Source organism: Mesocricetus auratus, unplaced genomic scaffold (genome assembly GCF_017639785.1).
Source record: "Mesocricetus auratus isolate SY011 unplaced genomic scaffold, BCM_Maur_2.0 Super-Scaffold_100021, whole genome shotgun sequence".
NCBI classification, from domain to species: domain Eukaryota; kingdom Metazoa; phylum Chordata; class Mammalia; order Rodentia; family Cricetidae; genus Mesocricetus; species Mesocricetus auratus.
In genome coordinates, this window is record NW_024429202.1 from 16528390 (window position 1) to 16551810 (window position 23421).

Below are 23421 nucleotides of genomic sequence, written 5' to 3' on the forward strand. Positions count from 1 at the left end.
CAAAACAGAGTGGTTTGAAAAGAAGGAAAAGAAAAAGGCACCATACAAATGACAAGAAAAAGTCTTTATTTTATACCTTTCTCGTTCTGGTGAATGCAAACTAGTGTCTGGTCTCAAGCAGTTGGTACTAGCACTCTTAGCCCTGGCAAGGGAGGGCTGCAGCTCGCTAGTGCCAGTGCATTGCATCCAGTGGGAGAAGAGAAAGACAAAGGAAAGAAAGGAAGACCACGTTAGAGAGGAAAGCATAAAATAATGTTCTCGTTACACAGAGTGTCGAATCACTGTGATTCAGTTCATAAGGGTGTGAGAGAGCCACAGGATGACGGTGCAAACTTTTGTTTAGAAAGTAAACAAATATTATGCTTAAATTGTGCTGCATAATTAAAAAAGAAAAAGAAAAGAAATCTCAGACTGAAATATGACACTAAATCACACCTGCTTATGAAAAACAAAACAAACAAAAAACTGGATACAGGAAGCATTTAAAACAGAATGCCTAAAACTTCGTCACCAAGGACAGATGCCACACCGAAACAAAATGAAGGACATCATGGGAGAAATAACCATATAAGCTCTACTCTGGTGGCTTACAGCACTAGACAAGGGAAGTGGGAGACTTCACTTCCTGATGTGCTTAGCTAATGGGTAACTCATCAGTCAATCTCAGCACCCTCGAGGTTCAACAATCAGGTTACAGGGGAACGTCCTGTCTAGTCACTGATCTGGTCTTAGTGTGTGTAGGCAGGATTTTTCTTCAAAAAGCAAAGTCACAGAAATAAAACAAAATAAAATTAATCACAATAACTGCAATCAACAAGCAAATGACAAGCAAGCAGAATTCTCACTTCTGAATTGTGTTTCATTTAGATAATTATTCTAGAGTATGCGTTTACTGGTTACATCAGTTTTAGATAGCCTGGATGAGACACTTGAACAATTAGTTCAAAGCATAACGTAAATGACGTCGTATGAGGATGTGTCTTTTCCATTGCCGTTGGCTGGGGTTGGGGATGAGCTCAAGCAAACCTCATTGTGGTGGCTCTTACCTGTTGATCCAATGATAGTTGTTTTGCAACAAAGGCATCTTGGGTGGTAATGTTTTAGAGTGCCTAACAAGATGTCTGGAACATGGCAACACAAACATGCAGGAAAACAAAAATATTTATGAAATAAATTTCACTACAACATTAAGGAAATAGGAGGCCTAAATAAAGCTAGGAGAAGGGGGTTATGCTAGTTTTCTCAGAGAACTCACAAGAATTATTTTAAGGGAGGATCAGAATTAATAAAATATGAAGTCACGAGTTATTTCATATTACTTTAAGTTATAATTTAACCAACTTATTTGGGGAAACATCTGATGGGTTTGATGAAATACAAACCAATATTAGAGCAATGCCAACACCTGGTTGAATTTTTATTATATTTTCTGTGTGGAACAGAACAACTCAGTGGTAAAACTGCAAATTCGCTGATTGATGTCATTTTGGAGTTAAAATAAGACTAAAGATTCAACCAGCATTAGCAGGAAACACTAATGAAGGGAACTGACTGGCAATAAGTGGCAGAGGCAAGCCACAAATTTGCCTGAGCTTGTACAAAACATGCCAGGTAGCTGCACTGTCCTGAAAGGGAAAGGTAAATCCAGTTAACTAATAGTTTTTAAATATAATTTAATAATGTTCTCCACTGTTTATGGCTAATTACAATAAGGAAAGATGTGTTTACCAAAGTCACTTGAGTATTTAACAATCTCCTGGCATAATCATATTTACACTAACGGTCATATGAGAGGAAATCCTTTGAAGCCTCAATTTGACAATATCTTAAGAGTGTTTTTTTCAGTCACCAATTAGGAAAACAATACTGAAATGCTGAAGCATTAAACCTGTTTAAAACTCCATTCTCTCATCATCTCCTAGCCACAGGAAAGGATCTTTAATGACAGTTTTCTACAAAAATTTTCAAAGTAATTGCTTCAAAAGTTAATTTTTTTCAAGAACTTTCTAATAGGCATCTACATGAAAGCAGGAAAAAGGAAAATGATATAAATTCACTGTATAAACATCTTGGCTTTACATACTGATTGAAATCTGAAAAATTCAGGTCAAGACTCTAAGCCTATTTCTAAGCAAACAAAATGGAAGAAATACAATCAATTAAGCAGGGAGCTGTGAGAATTAGATGGATAAGATTTATGAAGTATCAAGGACATGCTAAAGCAGGTACAGCATTTCCAGTATATAATGCCACCGGAGAACTTTTTCCATGAGGAATTTAACATATTATGAATAGTTTGTTGTAAATTGATTAATATGATATAGGTTTTTTAAAATACTTTTTTCTGAGAATATGCACACCAGGGATTTAATTTTCACTTTTCAATTTCTACTTAACTCTCAAAATATTATCAGTACAATACTTCAGTATTAACTGTTAAATTCTGTGAAATAAGAATACAGTAAATTTAGTATGTTTTATTTTGAAAGTTTCTTTAAAATTTGGCCATAGGAAGTTATATTTTTAATAAACTTCTAAAATTTATATGACATAAAACTATCTTACAAATACAAATATCCATACAAATACGAGCTTATATGCATATATTTCTCCAAATATAGATAAAATGCTTTTAATTTTGGTTTTTGTTGTTTGAGACAGGGTTTCTCTGTGGCTTTGGAGGCAGTCCTGGAACTAACCCTTGTAGACCAGCCTGGTCTCGAACTCACAGAGATTTGCATGCCTCTGCCTCCAGAGTGCTGGGAATAAAGGCATGTGCCACCACTACCCGGCTGATAATATGCTTTTATAAGTGCATGAGTACAAAATACACAAGATAGTAAATATACATGCATGCCATGTATTTGAACTCATGTTTTTTTCTGCCCCTAGACATTTAGAAATAAGTATTAAGAAGTAGAAGAAAGGGAAATTTTTGAAAATTCTAGATTAGAAGATAGGTATTACAATGCAGCTGCAATCAAAAAATGCAGTTGGCAGTTTTACTGGTACCAACACTACCATTATAAAAATAACAAGATGGCAGGAAAGTCACTGTAACACTTGCTAAGCATCTGTACATTTGGTTGGAAATGCTAGCATTCCTGCAGTTGTGGAGTTATCAGTCAATGGACTTGATCAGTCTCAGATTAACATTTATCAGTTTTCATATATAATATATGTATATATGCATACACATTAAATTATGTATATATATATTATATTTGATGACTATCAAGATATACAAAATCAGTATGTTGATCCTATTAAAATATAAGATATATGAAGTTTGGAATAATTTGTATTAAGAATGAGATTATATCAAATGATGTAAAAAGGCATGACATATTTTTGAAAGCCCTGATACTTCACCTTGAAATGTACAGGATAAAGAAACAAAGAGATGCTTCTTTTATTTAGACTACTGGTGTGCATCCCAGGCACAAATTAGGTAAATAGAAAAGTATGTATGTATCTCTTTTCCTTTGTTAATAGTGGAGTCACATAGACAGAGATAGGAGAAAACTTACAGAACTTGTAAAAGAAATGGTATTTAGAATCCTTTGCTTGGATGTTCAGGTAAGAACCCTGAAGAGTTTAGCGTAATAATTTAAGGTAATTTAGGAACATTTATAATTTTCCACTTTCCTATCAGTTGATACACAGAACTAACATTGCCTCAATTTTCATGTGGCCCTTCAAATTGGACTCAATAGAAAATAGCAGCTGGATAATTTTAGATGTGTACATTTTAAATAATTCTTGCCAGTCCAGTCATGATCATGTATTTGATAAGAGCCACACAGGGAGGTAGGGAATCCTGAGCTGTCTCTCTGTTTCAGGTGCGTGGCCTCTGCTTGAGCTGTTTTAGATTGGGGGGGGGGAACTTGTGCTCTTTTAACTAGTTGACTACTCGTAAACATTCTCTTGACTTCAAACTGACAGCAATGATTAGCTTGCTAGAATCTACCAGTAAGAGCTAAAAAGTGATGTTCATCAGATTTGAAATTCAAGAGAGAAGCCTAACACGCTGCTTCATGCTTTAAACAAAGGCATATAATGTCCTCTTTCCTCTAACTCTAAGGGGTGCTGTACTGTTCTATGTCCTCATGAGGAAGTTTGATTTTGAAGCATTTCTGAAGTGGTAGAGGCAAGGGCAGTAAGGAACCTGAAGCTAAGCCATTAAAATGAACTGAAAACATTGAACTAAAAACAGACCGAACAGAACACAAACGATAGAAGGTTCCAAAAGGAAACACCCGAAAGCAAAAGCAACAAAACCACAATGGTGAAATCGGTAAACCTGCCGTGCACGGAAGATCAGAATTTTTGTGACTAGACAGGTGTTTAAGTCCACGTGTGAAGAGGGTGAGGTCACGATGGGCATCTACGAATTCAGTAATGTGGTTCCTCAGTTTTATGGGTGTGGAAAGATCTCCAGTGAGGCTCACCAGTCTCTGGCTTTTTTTTTAATACGCTGATGTCAAAGCGATCTGCTTTGAATAAATTGAAATGTCTTTGAAAGTTTCCATAAGCTCCATATGAAATAATACAACATTTGGGTGGTCAGGGAATTCTGTGTGTCGTAGTAATATTGCCACAGGAGGGACGGGATAGCGGAATGGAAAGCGAGTCATCACACACAGTCACCATTACCAAATCCTTGTATTTACCTGGTCGTGTGTAGGCACTCTGCACTTCGTCCTCGTTTTGCTCTGGGCAGCATGAGAAGCTCACTGCACAGACAGGATGGGTGGTGGGTGAGACAGATAAATCATGAAGCATTAGATGACATGGGTTGTGCCAATGGTATGCCAATGAGAACATGGAAAGGGAAGAAACCAGATTGTCTGCACTAGCATATTTGCTTGAGAGGTTAAACAAAATAAAAAAATAAATAAACATGACAGCATTAAAAAATTCAAACAATAGAGCACAAACATTATGGCTGAAGTTTTAACTGTTGTTGACTGACTACTTAGTGATTCAAACAGTTTTGTAAAACATAAAAGGGTAAGAAAAACAATCCCCCCCCACCAAAAAAAAACCATAGGAACACATTTCCAAGTACAGTCATTTCAGTAACTAAAATGTGTAAGTTTGGCCTTTCAGATATTAATGGAAAAAATGGTTTTATTTTCTTTTTAGCAACTTAACAACATGATAATTTCCTAATCATTAGTAGCCACTGAGAATGTAGTATCATGTTATGTTTTTCTTAAATATGATTTTATTCTAAAATAGTTTTTTCTGTTATCACATGATTTTCATTATATTGATTGCCTTGGCCAGATAGCCGATTGCCTGTTGCCACCTCACTACTATGCACAGGGACCCAGATGAATGTTGGCTACGCAGGACTCACTCACTCATTCAAACGAGCAATATGAAATACTATTCTTTAGACCATCTGTCCCCCAGTATCCAGTGTGATTTACACTTGAAGGTCACAGCAGCACTTCCCATAGCAACATAAGACGCTCAGCTTGGGCTTTGTGTCCTTGACTCCATCACATCTGTCATTCAACACCACTGTCCTTTTTCTGCCCCTCCCTGAACTTTCCTCCACTTCCAAAAAACCAGAAGAGAACACTCAACAAGGCAAGTTTTATTCACTGTAACTCAGATCCTGCACTACGCTTAGGCTAATTCAGCACATCCGTGTGGTTACTTTGAAAGGAATGTCTGTGGGCATGAAGAAAAATACATTTATTATATAGATTCCTATTAACAATTTCCACAAAATTTTTATTCATCAATAAATGCTGAATAATAATGAACACATCCATATAACACTCTATCTCCATATCTTGCATTTCACTGATATCCATTAGAAGACACTTGAGAAAAACAAGTGGTATTTAACAAAACATTATTGGAGTTTTCAGAGTCTGCAGTAGAAATACCTTTTAGATGACCATTATCAAAAATATTTTAATTATATAAACAATGTCATTTTTATAATTATAAAAACAACATTCCAAACATGAGACCCATGAAGGAAAATATTTCAAAATTGCTCATGTAGACTTTCTTTTACAATTATGTCAGAATCTAAGTCAATGAAGGTTCACAACTAGCTAAGCATGACTGATAATACAAATATTAATATAACTTTGACTGAGTTCCACATATCCAGAGTAGCATATGTGTAAGAATATAAAAACTGTTGGAGAGAAGTTCAGTTTTGAATGATGTAATTTAACTCTTTCATATATCATGTTGCAATATATGCATATATTAAGACAGAACAAAGGAAGATTGTGCTATTGAAATTATACGTTATAATATGGATATTATATTTTAGAAAAGTACCTTTCTTGTTCTGATGAATACTGACTTTCCATATGTCTGGATCTGTGATCGACCGGACTTCGGGAGGCATCATGGTGTCTGGTTGGAGAACGTGACCTTCTTGTTGGATGAATTTCATCTAAGCTCCTAAAATGTTGCACAAAAATTCATGTGAAAAAGTATATAGTTTTCCCCCCAAAAATTAACAGACTAAAAGGGAAAGAATCGACTGTAACTGGCCAACATATGACCTGGGATAAAGGTGTTGACATCTCACCCAAGCCAATTTTACTCAATGAACTAAGAGAATATATTTTCATTTCTGCCTATGTTGCATTTTTCCAAAAATGGTTTTGTATCTATATAAAAAGGACTATGGTTTCATCTGTATAATTACAGATTCAGAAGTATGTTCAGAGTCAGATAAAATAGGAAACAGAGAGAGAGAGAGAGAGAGAGAGAGAGAGAGAGAGAGAGAGAGAGAGAGAGAGAGAGAGAGAGGAGAGACAGAGGTAGGGGTAGAGATCTTCCAGCACCTAAACTGCTTCAGAGATAATATTATAGCTCTGTAAAATATATTCTTTTGGAAAATTGCTATTCCGTTTTTGCCCTTTTTTTTCCCAGTGCTGAACTTTGTGAACCCTTGTGGAATAAGTTAGGACTCTGCTAACAAATGGCAAGATGCCCCTAATCTGATTGACTAAATCATCATTTCATTGCAGAAATTGACTAATGGCAAAATACACTGGAATATAAGGAAGTGTGCTCCAAGCCTACCTCTGTAATGGCACATTTGGTAAACGTGAGCGCGGCCTTCCCTGATCATCGCCGCGATGAGGAGACACAGACCGTGAGCGGTGATGAGTCGTTCTTTGCTGCTCTGGTACTGTTAATGTTGTTGCTTTACTTTCTCTAGAGCTAGCTCTATAACCCACTGACAAGAGTACATATATAAAAAAAACAAAACCTCGTTAGTACTTTTTATGACAAAAATTAACATGGAATTATGAAATCATATCAAAGCAGCCATCAACCTTCTAAAGTTAAATGCCATGCAATCAGTATTATTAGTCTTATTTCCCAAAGCTTTACATAGACATACAGAAAGTATAAGCTTAAACATGCAGAGGAACACGTTACACTTAGGCTCAAAGCTACCATGAAGATACTGAACGGTAACATGACAGTCTATGCCTCAGACATTAGGATGGGTTGAGGCACAATTTTAATTTAAAAGATGAATGAGTTAGTGACTTTTCAGCAACGTAAATCAAGCAGCGAAAGAACTATAGCTAATAGACAGTCAATGATTAGAAAACTGATGTTTCTTCAAATTTAATTAATTTTAATTATTCTTTCTTTTCTTTTGCATGTGGTGTATATGTGTGTGCACCAAGCACCCGTGTGTGTGTGTGTGTGTGTGTGTGTGTGTGTGTGTGTGTGTGTGTAGAGGTCAGAGGTAACTGTGGAGTATCTTCCTCTGTTGTGTTTCACCTACTAAGAAAAGGTATCTCACTGACCCTGAAGACCATCCATTCTGTTCGGCTACCTGGCCAGTCAGCTCCAGGGATTCTTCTGCCTTCAATCTCAGCATTATATTCACAAGTTCATGCCATCATAACTGTTTGGGCTTGTGTTGCAAACTTTACAGATTTAGTTATTACTCAAATTCCTGGATTGTTCTAAAGGATAAACCGCTTAATTGTATTACAAATGTATTCATTACAAAAGCATTCTAGCCATTTTAATTGAAAGCACAGACTTTGGGATCCCATTCCCCCTGGTGGGATACTCCCCCTAGATACATAGGGGAGCACCTAGGCCCTGCCCAAAATCATGTGACAGACTTTGATGATCCCCCATGGGAGGCCTCACCCTCTCTGGGGAGTGAATGGGAGGTGGAATAGGGGTTTGGTGAGGGGCATGGGAGGACAGGAGGGAGACGGAACTTGGATTGTTATGTAAAATAAGATTGTTTTTAATTTAAACTTTTAAAAAGGTAGGGGAAAAAAGAAAATGAAAACATCCCATGTTCACTTTAATGAAAAAAGTAGAGCAGCTGATTTCTACAATTACAAACACTGTTTGTGACTTTTGCAGGAAATAAATACAAATTTCAAAGTTACATGGTATGTGAGTGGAAACCATGATGACGATGAAGCAAAGAATATCAGACTTTGAAGTCATCAAATCTATCCAGATATCTAAAACTATCCCTCCATTGTGTTCATGAACCATTAGTAAACGAACACAGTTCAACCTCACTGCACAGAAACACCAATTGTGATAGCCTTTGGATAGAAATATGTGGGTCATTTCTAATTTGATTCAAATAAAAAATAATCTGAAATTCATAATAACAGCTAGCAATTTACAGGTGGTGTTTTTTATGTTTTTATGATGTTCATTAATTTTCATTAGTGCAAGGAAAATAGAAAATAGTGTGGTGAAAAGACATGGTATTTTCATTTACAACTATGTAAGAATGATATGAATCATGGAGATGATAATTAGCTGGAAAACTGAAATCATGTTTTCCTTTTTATTTGGCAGCTTTTACACACTTTAATAATATGTTATCACACAGCACTTGTAAAAGCAAGTTGATAATTAGCCAACAGCCAGGCTGCTCTGACTGTACCATGTGTGATTAAATTTAAGGTATGCAGTTCTTTAAGAAAGAGCAATTCAACAGTATTCAGATAAAAGAGCTTATCTCCTTGGCCACCCTGAAATAGCACTCTAATGAAAATATTATAACCTTAGTGATATAACTCACAAATGTAATATTTCCATTTTTAGTCCTCTGTCAAACAATAGAAATTACACTATCATTCAGAGTTTGGTGTGGAGACAGATTTGTTGTTCAATTATATAAATGATAATATTAATAAGCTAACATGTATCGAATAGATTTCATATGTTAAAGGGAACACTTTTACAATAATTAACCCAAGGTTTAAATTATTTAAATTTTAAATAGCACCTTTTAGGTAAAATTATGGGACATCAATACAGAATTAAGAGTATGAAAATCTTAAGATTTCAGTGATGGTCAAGATATGTAAATTGGGTGTTTATAATTATTATAACAAATAGTGATATTATGTTAATGATACATAATTTTTTGAGTTATTTATATTATATATCTTAGACGTTAAGCTCTTGGTCAAGAAAGTATTTTAGAAAAAAACAAGTATTATCTTAAAGCTTTACAGATATTGAGTGTTTCTAGTAAATTTCTCTTAGGAGTCACAAAGGAGCTGTGACTTACACAGAGAGTATACTGAAGGTAATATACAATCTTAGTGAATCAAAATCACTACTATGAACTGTGCTGAAACTGACAAATTTTCAAAATGTGACTTTATTTTATTATATCTATTCATATTAATAGTATCTATATTAATAATTATTTATAGTTTATTTTAATTATAGTAAAGTCATAACAGTTATGTAAATATAAAATATATACATTATTATTTATATCTTGCTTAATATATATATTTGAATCACTTGGTTTTCCAAATTCCATTCATTATTGAGAGCACACAGACTGCCTGAGTCATGAGTTAGAAGAGGCAGTTAACTTGCATCTTAATTTTTCTCATTTGTCCAGTTATAGAGATTTTTATTCTCATTTCCTTGAACGTACTGAGATGCTTCAAAAGTGGAAGATTCCAACCTTCAAATAATAACATTTTTATTCTTCTTAAGCAGCTGAAACTATCTAGTTCAGATAGCCATAGGATTAATTACTATAGTGCCTAAGGTTGTGATAGTTATTAGATACATGAAGGATAAAGAACTGTGAGACTTGGATGCTGTAGAACACTGTGAAGGAAGCTTTCAAGCTTGCTCAGGCCATCTATAAACAGCAACCTCACTATGTCTTCATATAGGATGTTAGAAATGCAAGAACAAGTTCATATTCACCCTGAGGTATCAGGAGCACATTGTGGTCATTGACCTAAACCCCTCTCTTCAAGTTCACTTATTCTCATTTTATCAGTGCTTCATCTTTACTATACTTAAAATCATTATGCATATGAATGCATAATATACACATCTCTGCTAAATGCTAAATTGTGTGTGTGTGTGTGTGTGTGTGTGTGTGTGTGTGTGTACGTCCCATGTATCTTCAGATGGTCCATGGATCTTTATATCTGGTCAAAGAATTAGATGTCTGGACTTTTAAAGAAATTGATGACTCTGCTCATTAGCTAATAAGGTGAAGTCTGAAAAAGAAACTATTACATGTTGTTTATATAAAGTCTTACCTCTCAGGTTGTGTTAATTTAATTTACAGTGCTGAATACAGTGAAATGCAATTTTAAACAACAATTTAAGCATTGGTTTTCTATAATAAAGATTGTATGTGTTATCAAACACTAGGACACCTATAACATATTAGAGCACTGGATAAAAGTATATTTATAATTCAGGGTCTTATAATGGGTGTCCAAACAATAATCTCATGAGTAGTGAGTCAGCTCCCATGCTGACTTCTCAGGAGCGGATGTGCATGTTTATCTCCGACAAAAGAACAAGGAGTCCACTACATGTTTTTGGTTGGTTACTCATTCATCCACTACTGCCTCATTTAAAATATGAAAAAGGTGAATACAACATGAGAAGCACCTATAGTAGCAAATTCTATTTACATATGTTGGTAACAATATTAAGGCTGATCGATCCCAATAAATATTTGATTACTTTCTTACCAGCAACAATCTCACTCCTATCAATTTAAATATGACAACAGATTTAAATTTATAATGATGTTTATCAATTTAATTTCAGTAAATTTTTGCAATTTTATATTCTATGAGTCTTTAAGTGACGTGTATAATTCCTATGGTCTTTTATTTTTCCGGTTTTTTGAGACAGGGTTTCTCTGTGGCTTTGGAGGCTGTCCTGGAACTAGTTCTTGAAGACCAGGCTGGTCTCGAACTCACAAAGATTCGCCTGCCTCCCGAGTGCTGGGATTAAAGGCGTGTGCCACCAACTCCTGGAAATGATCTTTTTAAAAAATAAAAACCACAAATAGATAAATGTTATCCATTATTATACAAAACTAGCACCCATAATCCACTTCATAGCACTGTTTAACAGTATTTGCTGCTTTTTATACGTGAGTACCTTCTTTAAATGACATAACAAATAGATGATTTTAGAGAGTTCTCTGTATTTTTATCTTATCCTAAGTGAAATTCTACACATCTGACCAAAAAACATGAACTCTCCCACTGGTGTTGATCCTATCAATTATACTAAAACCTGCCTCCTTGAACTAAATGCATCCGCAGTGCAGATATTACACAGACAAAGGGCACACATGCCAATATTGCCTGAACCAACTAGCCTTAGTTAGTCACGTTTATATTTTCAGTAATCTCTCTCTTCATTCTCAGTTGAATATTTATTTCCTCTTTACTAGTTAAACAAAGGGAATCAATCAAACAGGATTAATTCAAATAATTAGTACTTGATTTTAAGTACTTTTCCTGACAACTCAGATGGAAAAGTGTTAATCTGAACTTTCACATGTCACAAAAAAATTTGCCAACTTATACAAAGACAAGAGGACATACACTTCAAAGGAATGTTGACTCTTCTAGAACATTGTCCTACTTCAAAACATATGCACACATAGGTATAAGTAGTGAGCACACCACAGAAGCATTAGAAGCTACAGCCATGCCACATGCAATATTAAACCCTGCCATGCACCTTTCTCAGTATATTCCATGGAAGGCTATGGTATTTTGAGAAATGGGGGGGGGGGGAAGGAAAGTTATAGAAATACAATATAAAACACAGGAGGATGGAATTGGATGTAATAAAATTAACAGTATCCTTTCAAAATGAAATGCACACTTCCACTAATGCTCAGAGCACCGTGAAATAGTGGCTTTTGTTTAACCTACTTCGGCATACTTCCAAGGGAGAACCTGACTGTATCAAGTAAATTGGGAGGTGAATTCGGGAGGTGCTAGTCCATTTTAAACATTGTTAGCAATTTGAAACTCAAGTCACCATGGAATAACATAATACTGATGCTTCTGCACTACAGGCCTCTAGTTCCGTGTCCGGAAGGAGCCTGCGGAGTGGGCAGCGGAGTCAAGCAGAGACTGAAGCAGAGCCATGCTCTTCATCACGCACCTGGAGGCACCACTCCAATACCATCATCAACCTCATAATCTGAGATGTCACTATCACTGATTCGCTGAGATCCTGCACAACAGTAAGGCAAACAGATACCTCTGTGTCTACTTGGTTTACGACATGCAAAGGACATAGTTGAACAAGAATAATTCAAAGTAAACACTGGTCTGGCTTATCGAGAGACATATTTGTTTAAAAAAATCCTATTTTTCAGAATTTACTCCGTAAAAAGTTACACTGAAGGGCTCTTATGAAATAAAATTTGACTAGTATCCTTCATCTTAAATGCTGAACTGAGAGCATACAATTCGCTCTGTATGGAGAAGGGTAAGACTCAGGGACAGGCTCAATGACCTACCTTGGCCTACCTTGGCTGCCGTCTGGCACGCCTCAGGATGCTGACAAAGCATCAAGCCCATTGGTAAAATGTGTATTAGCTATGATGCAAATGAATATTAATTTTGAGGAAATTATTGATCGGGAGTTATATTCAACAAAAAGGAAAAAAATGAATCCAGATTACTAAAACAGATTACGTTTCATCTTTTGGAGCACTTATTTTCTTGATAACTCAAAAATTATTACAGAGAAAAGGAACTTTCCTAATCAGCACATGAATAGTGATAAACTTGCAATGCCATTGTTTCAAATATATATTTCTTATCAGTAAGATTAAAATGCCCTAAAAATGATGAGGCTATTATGACTTTATATGTAGCAATGCATTACTAAAAAGAGAAATCATTCAACCAGTCACCCCTCAACGATGCAAGCAATGTCTCTGGGAGATTTCTAGCTTTCCTCTTCTCTTCCACACATATTATTTTATTGTGAATGCAGAAAATCATTTACAGCTAAATCTCTTTTAGAGCGATGAACAATTTTTCCACTAGTTTGCTCTACAGTAAAACTTTTGAAAATATACATTTCTGAGTAAGCAGAACCCGGGAACGTAATGACTGTCTGCTCACTACAGTGAACTTGACCTACTTTGTAGCTTTTTGCTGGAGCTCTCTCCATGAATGTGCCGCCGTGGCATGAACGGTGATGGCTGAGGCAGAGGTAGTGAAGACTCATCATGTGTCTGGAGTTTATACCAGTGGGGCTCATCATCTAAAAGCGCTGTTTCCAGTTCTATGAGGATCTGAAAAGGCAGTTCTCAAGTGAAACACAACATGATAGCAACCCCGACTTATGACTAACAGGTATGTGGAAAGCCACAGCAAGCATCTGACTCAACACTCTATACATCACCTCTCCAAGAAATTCACTCTCTTCCTCTTGTACTCTTGGCTGATCCCACACGGTAATTTCTAACATTCGCTCTCGAAAATCTCTACGATGCACATGTGAGTAGACAAATGTTTGATTCCATTTTGGTTCTAGAAGTTTCTTTACTGTTTTGGTCCTTCTTTTACTTTTGTCACTAAAAAACAAAGGTTTCCAAAATGAGCAAGTGAAAACCATGTACACGCTGCCCTCTACTGCAGTCGTGTGAAATTTCAATCAAAATTTAACCCTAATTAGCCTTTTTAAAAAAGATTTATTTATTTATTATGTATACAGGGTTCTGTTTGCATGTATCCCTGCAGGTCAGAAGAGCGCACCGGATCCCATTATGGATGGTTGTGAGCCACCATGTGATTGCTGGGAATTGAACTCAGGATCTTTGGAAGAGCAGTCTTAACCTCTGAGCCATCTCTCCAGCCCCTCAATCAATTTTTTAAAAAAGGAATCATATTATTTTATATACCGAAAATACATACATATTCATACATATAATTATATAGAAACATATATGTAAACATATATATATATAACACATATATAATTGTCTGTATATGTGTTTACATTAATTTACATACCTATCACAGTTTCCACAGGGCATAATACTATTATTACTTAATATTACTAATTTCAATTACAAATGTAAGCAATGGTTCTGACTGTAGGTACATATAAAGGTACATTCTTAATGAAGTGTCTCTACTATTGGGCATATTTACAGGTACCATATTATTTATCATATTTTTCAAATGAAAGGTCTAAGACATTGTCTTTAGGGATAAATCAGCTTAGTTCCCTAGAGAAAAATACTTATTATATTTAGAAAATATGCCACAGAAAGGAAATTCATTCTTTCTAATTAATCCTAAGCTTAGTACACCTTTCAAAACTCATTCACTACCTTCTATCTGGAAGAAAATACATTTTTACATAGGGATTCCTGGGACGGCCATCTACTCTAGGGGGTAGATCAGTTGCCTGTAGAACATTTACAATCAGCTGATGTCCCACTTTGTCATACCACAGCTTCACCTAGGAAAAATGCAGAAAGAAGCTGCTGTTGACCAACATCATGAGATATTACAACGTTTCATAAAACATCAGAACTCTACAGGATAGTGTTTTGACTTAAAGTATAATGGAATCACAGTTATTTGAAGTATTACATCTTCAGGCACAGAAATACAACTGTTGTGGAATATTGTTTTAACTAAGGAAAGATGTGTTATATTTGCTTAATGCTGAGGAATATTACATTAACTGTGTAAAGGTGTGTTATACTCGTGTATGCTGCACTTATTTAATGACACAAAGCTGTGTTAGGTTGCCTGCCTAAGGCACTGATTAGTATTGTGAAGAGCTGAATGGGCAATAACTAGGCGGAAAAGGATAGAGCTGGCTGGCTGGCAGAGAGAATAAACAGGAGGAGAAATATAGGAAAGAGAGGAATAAAAGAAGAGAGGGGAGAAAGAGAGGGACAAGCCCGAGGCAAGAAGCCAGACACTAGATAGACAGACAGACACAATTAGCAGTGACAGTAAGATAAACACAAGGAAGAAAGGTAACTTTGGTTGGAATGTAAAATGAAATTAAAAAATAAACAAAAATTTTAAAAAAGGTTAGAGGCAAAAGGCAGATAAAAAGAAACAGGTTAATTTATGGTTAAAAGAGCTACCCAGAAACCAGCCTAATCTAGGCCGAGCATTCATAAGTAATATTAAATCTCTGTGTCATGATTTGGGAGCTGATCGGTGGCCCAAAAGAAAAAACCTGGCCCATACAACTAATCTTACTGTTTTAATTCTGGGAACACTGAAGTCATCATAACGTTATTTGATGTCAAACACAATAGTTGGTGATCACCAATGATATTATGGTTGTTACAAGCACTTTCTAAAAAGCAAGGTCAGGTATATAGAAGAGTTTGGAAGGAAGAAAGGCAAAGGATAAGTGATGTAATCATATTATAATCTCAAAAAGTTTAAAGAAAGTGCTGTTAGTACATGAGTACCTGGACTAAGAGCTGATTAAGACAGAAAGGAAGCGGCCAGGGAGCATATTTATCACAAGCACTCTCTGCACCAGGCAGAGTTTGTTGCTTCCTAACATTTTGCTCCACTTTAATAAGCTGGGTATTATTAGAGAAAGGAAAAACAAAGGGATGGCTTAAATGGCACTTAAATTACATGAAGGCCGAACGACACTTCTGATGATGAACTCTCCATGCTAGAGCCAAATGGTAAAACAAAGGTGACCTCAAATTAGATTTGAACACAAATGGCAGCATCCATACTGGTAGCAAGAATGTGTCACTAAACTCATAGTGTTAACTTTAACTCTTATCTTTGAATCTAGAAATTACTTTTGATTTTCTGATAAAGTCATAAATTTCAATACAAATATTTAGTGGGCATGTGAGATAGTGTATTAAGAAGTCATAATAACAAAACAAGCTAAATAAAATATGACTTTCTCATCTCTGTAAGGAACATAAAAGGGATTTGGAAATGTATGAATCCAAGCAACTGTTTATAGGTACATACATACATACATACATGCACACACACAACAAATCTAAGCTTTAATCCATGTAGTGTAGATGAAGTGTCAGAAATAAGAACAATGAAAACAAATGTTTAAGCAGCTAAGCAAAACAGGTTACACTATTCTTATATTACAAGAACTAGGAAATAATTCTGAGTATAAATTTGTTTCTTTGACTTATCAATCAAAAGAAGGGCATCAACATTGACTATAGAAAGCTACATAGCAATATAGACTAAAAACTCTGCTTCATAGAACAATCTGAAGCAAGATTTCTTCTTAGTTATTAATACAAACGTCTCATTTTCTGTTTTCAGTTTGTGAGCTATTCATAACAGTTGGCCAGTTTATTTTTCCAGAATTCCCCAGATTAAAGAGTGAACCCTGAGGAAGTATGTTGTTCACTCTGTGCTTTCTTTTCACACACACATACACGCACGCACGCACGCACGCATGCACGCACGCACGCACGCACGCACGCACGCACACTCCTAAGAAGATAATGGGAATTTTTAAAAATTTAAGTTTCTTAGCAACATGCTCATAAAAGCAGGTATAGAAATTGAATGTGGCTTTCTATGAATACATGTGAATACTGACTTACCCTGGAATATAGATGTAATATACCAAAAGTAAGAATTTTTTTCCAAATGCCATTACCAGCTAGTGTTTAGAGCACTTAGCACATTGTAAACCTTCAAAATATATGTCTACATCAGTACGAGTGACTGGAGGAGAAGCTGAAGCAATATGCAAAGCAGTGGTGAAGTAGGTGAAAGTGCCAAATGACTGTGTATTTACTGGAGGCTCAGGGAATTCCAATGATTTTACCAATGCATTCAAAGAACAAATCCTAATGACATTCACTGCGCAGAAAAAACTACATACAGAGAGTTGCCCTGGCAAGACTTGTGGGGCATCTTTCAGAGCTCCAGGGCTGGTTGGAGAAATAACAGAAATGGAAGGCCTTTCCATCTTCTGAGATTCAAAGGAACTTGAACCTAAAACGAGAATGAAAATGAACAAGTATTAGTGTAAGGAATACACTTTTGAACCAAAAGTTAAATATACCTGTAATTTGTATAAAGGCATAGCTAATATTATGTAGAGTTCACCTTTTATGGGGCAGCTCTAGAAAGTACTTTTTGTCTTCTTTGGTTAATTATCTACTTTCAGTCATGTAATATGATATGGTTTTCATCTGTCTTAACATGAAAGATGTTATCCACATTTTGAAGGGAATTGTTCTGTATCCGCTGTTATAAATTACATCAATGAACAAGTGTTCTGAAGTAGTTACAAGGAAGATGGTGCCTGCTGTGTTGATTATTGTCGCTAATGAACATTTGCTATATACTGTCTGCAGTGACAGATTGATATAAGTAAGTATAGAACATAATTTATAAGCCATATTTAAATTTATAATATCTCTTAAATTTTATGGTTTTCTGTACCGAGACACACTAAAAAAAATAGGATTCTATAAAATACAATCCCTCTGTTAAGTTCTTGAATACACATGGGAAAAAATACTGTGAGATTACACCAAGGCATGCTCCCAACACCATTCTTTTCCATAGTCTGTGAACAGAAGCTGTGTCTACAAAGACTGGATGACTGACTGATTAAAACCGCAATGTCGTATAAAGGCTGGAATGCTACAAGTCCAAAGGTTAGTTCCCTTATTGAGTCTCTTTAGCACCTACAACAGCCATTCTTGGCCCACTTCTATGACAGAACTAGCATCCTGTAACTAACAGATAATAAACTTTGAAATCTAGTTTCAACCAAACCAGATGCTAAGGATGTCACCAGATAGCATCTTAAGCTCACAGAAAACCTTTCTCCACCTCGCTGCAACCACTTCTGTGATGTACCCATCCATGCATTTCAAACTCCCCTTAATTCATGGCTTTCTTTGTTCTGTAAATCTACACACCTACATGAAACCGCTTACATGTTGGAACACGGGATGTGGGGCTACCTAAATTTGTGGTTCCCAGGCCATTTTGACTCAGAATGGCTCCAGAATAAACTATGTCCTATTCCCTCTAAGAGGAGAGCTGTGTCTTTTGTGTCAACCACTTCAAAATAAGTTTCAAATGAAGCCAGAGGCATCAGTTTGTGCCATGAAAAGGAGACATCTAACTACATGAAACACAGCAGTGAAATGTAATTTCTCTTTATTCAGGTTTCTTTAGCCTAACCCCACTAGCCATTTTAGGCATTAAAATATATTTCTTATGATGATGCGACTTATATAAATTCTTTTTTTTTACTCTTAGCCAGGCTATTATTATTTATGGAACTTTCTCCATGTATCTCTTTGTTATTGGTCATCTGAAAACCCAAAACCAAATCTGGGCCCAGCTCCAACAGGTGCGGGAACATAATGGAATAGGTTTTATGTGGTAACTTGGCCACAGGTTCCTTCTTCAGTATGGTCATGTTTTTCTTCCCTCCTCATCACTAGTTTTCCTTAAATCAATTTAATTTTATGTCATATAAGATGACTTGTGTAATAATGCCTAGAGAATTGAGCCCCTGTGTCAATAGAAGGCCAATAGTTTCCAGATTATCAGCAAAATGTCATTACCTATAAGTATTATTACACACAATATGATCTTAGCTCATCCTGGGTGACTTAGCATACTACTCTGACAATTCCTTCACCACTGTACCCTTACAGCTCTGTGACACAACCTATCACTGAATTCTATTACATCCTGGAACTTCTAATATCCTATGTGATACTATTATGTGGTGGCACGACAATTATTTATTACTGTGTCTAGACCAGTGAGTGAGTCTCAGCCTTCCTAATGCTGCAACCCTTTAATGAAATTCTTTATGTTGGGGTGACCCCCAAACATAAAATTATTTTCATTGCTACCTCATAACAGCAAATTTTGCTACTGTTATGGATCTTAATGTCAGTAGCTGTATTTTCAGAAGGTCTTAAGTAATCCCTATAAAAGGGTCACTTGACCCCCAAAGAGGCCTTGACCCACAAGTTGAAAAACACTGGTCTAGCCTGTTCCTCACAGTGTACTGCTTATCAGTCAATCAGTCAGTTTCATACCATTTATTTATTTGTTTGTTTGTTTGTTTGGCTTGAGACAGATTCTCACCAAGTAACACAGGCTACTCTTGAACCTGCCATCTCCTTCATCTGCCTTCCAAGATATGAGATTATAAACCTGTGTCATAACACCCAGCCCACAATAAGTTTTCCTGTACAGTGTATAGATTTACTACTCGTAAGAATGTAATGTGGTAATCAGGCCTTTGCTCGGGCCTCTCCTTATAGACAAGCAGGCATGCCTACTAAGGCATTGTCAGACATTCAGGTACCAGGATTTCTTACCACGGAAGCCAGTTAACATCAAAGGGGGTATTGGCTCCATACATCCTGGCCCCCACTCCCTTCCTTGTCTCTTGACTAGGACAGAGAGCCTGATTGAAAGTTCTTGGTGTGAGACCTCCCCCAAACTCAGGAAGCTGTAAGAACAGAATGTCCCCCCACTTCAGCCATGCAGGCTCTGACTCTGGAGTGGCCCTGCCTTACTATCTGCCACTGGTACTGGGGTCTGCACTCTCCTTGATGCTCTCAAGCTGTGAGGACCCTGGAGCTAAGCACTTCTCTGACAAACTCTTTACTCGCCTGTAATCTGCCTCAGTTTCACCAAAACACCTGCCCTGAACATAACACTTTCAATTATATATTATAAAGAAGGATATTGACAAGAAGATGTTTGTGTGGCTCCCCCAAAAAAGGCAAAAGAAAATTCTTGGTGAAGAATTATCTTTGAGATATTTGCAAAAGTTGACAATAGTGAAGACAGTCAAACAGTAATATTAATACATTTCCATCAAATGACTTAGGAAAACAATGAATCTTGTTTTCTAATTTAGTTTAATATATTTTAATAACAAGGAAATGTTATTACTCACTGGACTCCAGGGGAGGATGGGAGCTCTCAGGGATCCGGGGGATATCACTAAAAGAAACAGGTACAGTGAAAATCCCATTAGATAGATGACCCTGCCTGAGGCAAACACAGCCCATTTTATTACAGTGAGATGAAAGTCCTTTGGGGTCTTTATGGTATAGAAATGAAGGAGAGATTCTATTTAAGTAACTACTAATGCGCATGAATGCCAAACACCACATAAAAGAAAACTGCAATAAAAATAATTTTTATATCGTTTTAATAGCAAAACACTTTAACATGACAACAATCAGACTAATATTGTGGGTAAGTTCACCACAATATTTTTACTACCAAAACAGCAGGTTTTGGAAACTAAAAAAAATGTTTAAGGTAATATTTTATTTCAATTCTAGAAAATCAAAATGACACAAATTTTACAAATCAGTAATATGCTTTACAAACACATCTGAAAGAGTTTACTGAATGAAACGGATGGAAATATCTGTTCATAATTAAATGAAATGATGAATATCATGGGCAAAGTTAAGAAATTAAAGGGATGAATTGCTTTGGAAATTAATGATGGTGCAAGCTTGCAACAAAAAAGCCAAAATATCAAAATATTTCATGTATGTGCACATAATATATACATGGCACATATAATATATGCCCTTCATAGAGATTTGCATCTCTCTACTGAAGTTTGCTAAATACATGGTTGTTACACTACATGGTTAAAGTGAGTTGTGAGACCACCCATTCCTGCCACGTTCACAAATTACTCTGAAAAAAAATACTTAATATTACTTCAACTTACTCTATTTTCCACTGAGACTTTAATATCTCATAAGTACCCTGAACCACGTTGGTTTGGGCATTATAATGTATATAACTATTTTCCTATCTTTTTTCAGAAATGTTTTGTAGCAATTTAAGGAGATTAATAATATGTAAATATTAATGTGACATATTAAAGCAGACTGGAGTTAGTGTCAACAGAATTTTCAGCATATCAGTTAATTATTTTAATTACTTACCTTACAATCTAAATTCACTTGGATTGTTTTTACCCTCTTGTTTTCTATTTTTGTTCTTGAAGCCTCATTACTTTTTCCATAAACTAATTGTATAATTAACTATATTCAAAATTTTCCACAAATGATAAAACCTCATACTACATATTTTATAAATATATTATATCTTATATTTTAACATAATTGCCAATTTATGTAATCTACATGAACTAGTAATTGAGATTACTTTCCAATTCCTGAAATACAACTATTTCAACAATGACAATTTTCTCCCCACTCATCTGAGCAAATGAAAAAAATTATTTTTAAAAAGTAGGATGATGTCATTTTAGACTGTAAAAATTATTTGAAAATCTTACACAGTCAATTAAAAACTCAGAATGTTTAATTTGGAAACATTTTATGTGTTACTGAAGGGAGGACTTGAGGGAAGTTATTTTAAATATTTCAAAGTTATGGGAGGAGGGGAAGGAAAGGGAGAGGGACCTGGGATTGACATGTGAAGCAACCTTGTTTCTAATTTAAATTTAAAAATTAAAAAAACTGTGACAACAGACATATTAACATTGTCTTGAGCCTTAATTGTTGAGATATTAATCTAATAAAACATCAGTAATAATGTAAAAATATTCTAAAGTTGGTTTGGGGACAACATTTAACATTAATTGTTTTTGCAAGATTTTCATGCATACAGTTTTTCTTGTTAACACAAGTGTTGTGATCTGTAATTTTACATATGCTAAGGAGCTTAAAAGCCAAGAGCCTCCAAAACATCTGAAAGGGGCTTATGTGTTTAGTCTGTATGAATCAATGGTTATGAATTAGAGCTACAAAGGTTCCTGAAGGCATTATGTCAAAGAATTAAACATTAACATTAGCCATTATTATTGAAAATACAGCTAGTATTATTCTAATAATGTATAAGACAGCTATTTTTATTCAGACACAATCTTCAAAGTCACACCCCTCTGAATTCCATATTCCATGATAGACTAGGGTTTGGATATACAGATGTTTATTTAAAAATAATAATATATTTTGTTTTTCCAGTCTACTTTAATTGTCTGTTGTTCTCTTAAGCCATGGAAATCACTGTTTTATATAAGTACATATCTACAAAATATCTGGCTATGTGTGCAAGGCTCAAGTATAAATTTTATTTTTATACTTTGGATTCTTCCCAAATTTACTTACCTCTTTGTCAGTCTCATATGTACCTCAGCACTAGAACATACATCACATAAAACTAGCATAGATTATGGTGTCATTTTAAAAGACTACATGGAAATGTATAATATTTTTGGAGATAGTTTCAATGTTTATTCTTTGTCGCCACTTAAAATTAGTTAAAGATTGGATTTATTTTAGAGTTTTATATATTAATGTTCTGTGAACTATAATCACACTTTGCCATTCTACCAATATTAGGATGATTATTTTCTTGCATGTTTTATATTAATATGCACTCATGGAAACAATAAAATTAAAGTCAACAGACTTTTAAGCATAATGTCTCAAATCAGAGATCTGTAATATCTTGGCAAATAGATATTAAATTATTTCTAAGAATAAATTGACATAGTGAACTCATTAAAATCACATATTTCAAAATCCCTACCACAATTTATATAATAGTAAATGTACTTTTACTCTGGACTTGGTGAATTTGTTGGAAAAGCTAACACTATGGGGGAACTGAAGACAGATATAGAGGAATATTCTACTATCTATAGAATATTGAATCATGTTTGAAACTGAAGTTTTATAAATACCATATATTATAGTGATCCTAACATTCAGATATTCAGTATCCCCTAACTCGTCTTAAACAAAGTCTGAAACAACTCTTTTGTAAGTAAATGGAAAAATATTTTCTCCTTTCTAGAATAAGAAGTTATAGGAGATGTTTAGTATCATTAATAATTTGAATGTCACAAGATGAATTGGATGGCTATTCCCTTAAAGGAAACACCAATGATAACATTAGAAATTACAAAAAAAAATCAGTAGCTAATCACTGAAAGACAATACTTGGTTATATTGAAAAATACATATTGATATTTTTATATTGGTTCATTGAGGAGCTTCTAATATATAGAGAAGGAAATCCATATTATAATTTTAAAAGAAGTATTTATAGTCTGTTATATATGCCCATA

At 35.1% G+C, this 23421-nt stretch overlaps 1 protein-coding gene across 50 annotated transcripts in view; it reads right to left on the reverse strand.

Annotated features, from left to right (window-relative positions):
* Rims1 (regulating synaptic membrane exocytosis 1) overlaps positions 1 to 23421 on the reverse strand; it is a 470293-nt gene that overhangs the window by 131455 nt on the left and 315417 nt on the right. For 41 of the 50 annotated variants that reach the window (XM_021228503.2, XM_021228500.2, XM_021228497.2 and 38 more), the window contains 10 exons: positions 20248 to 20294; positions 17182 to 17294; positions 14651 to 14781; positions 13717 to 13888; positions 13453 to 13606; positions 12460 to 12531; positions 7072 to 7228; positions 6316 to 6441; positions 4674 to 4736; positions 77 to 166 (listed from right to left, as the gene is read on the reverse strand). In XM_021228503.2, coding sequence (XP_021084162.2) covers positions 77 to 166; positions 4674 to 4736; positions 6316 to 6441; positions 7072 to 7228; positions 12460 to 12531; positions 13453 to 13606; positions 13717 to 13888; positions 14651 to 14781; positions 17182 to 17294; positions 20248 to 20294 — 1125 coding nt within the window. Of the gene's footprint in view, positions 1 to 76; positions 167 to 1046; positions 1122 to 4673; positions 4737 to 6315; positions 6442 to 7071; positions 7229 to 12459; positions 12532 to 13452; positions 13607 to 13716; positions 13889 to 14650; positions 14782 to 17181; positions 17295 to 20247; positions 20295 to 23421 lie in introns of all 50 variants that reach the window. The other 9 variants (XM_040729554.1, XM_021228520.2, XM_013115098.3 and 6 more) reach the window with 2 other exon arrangements.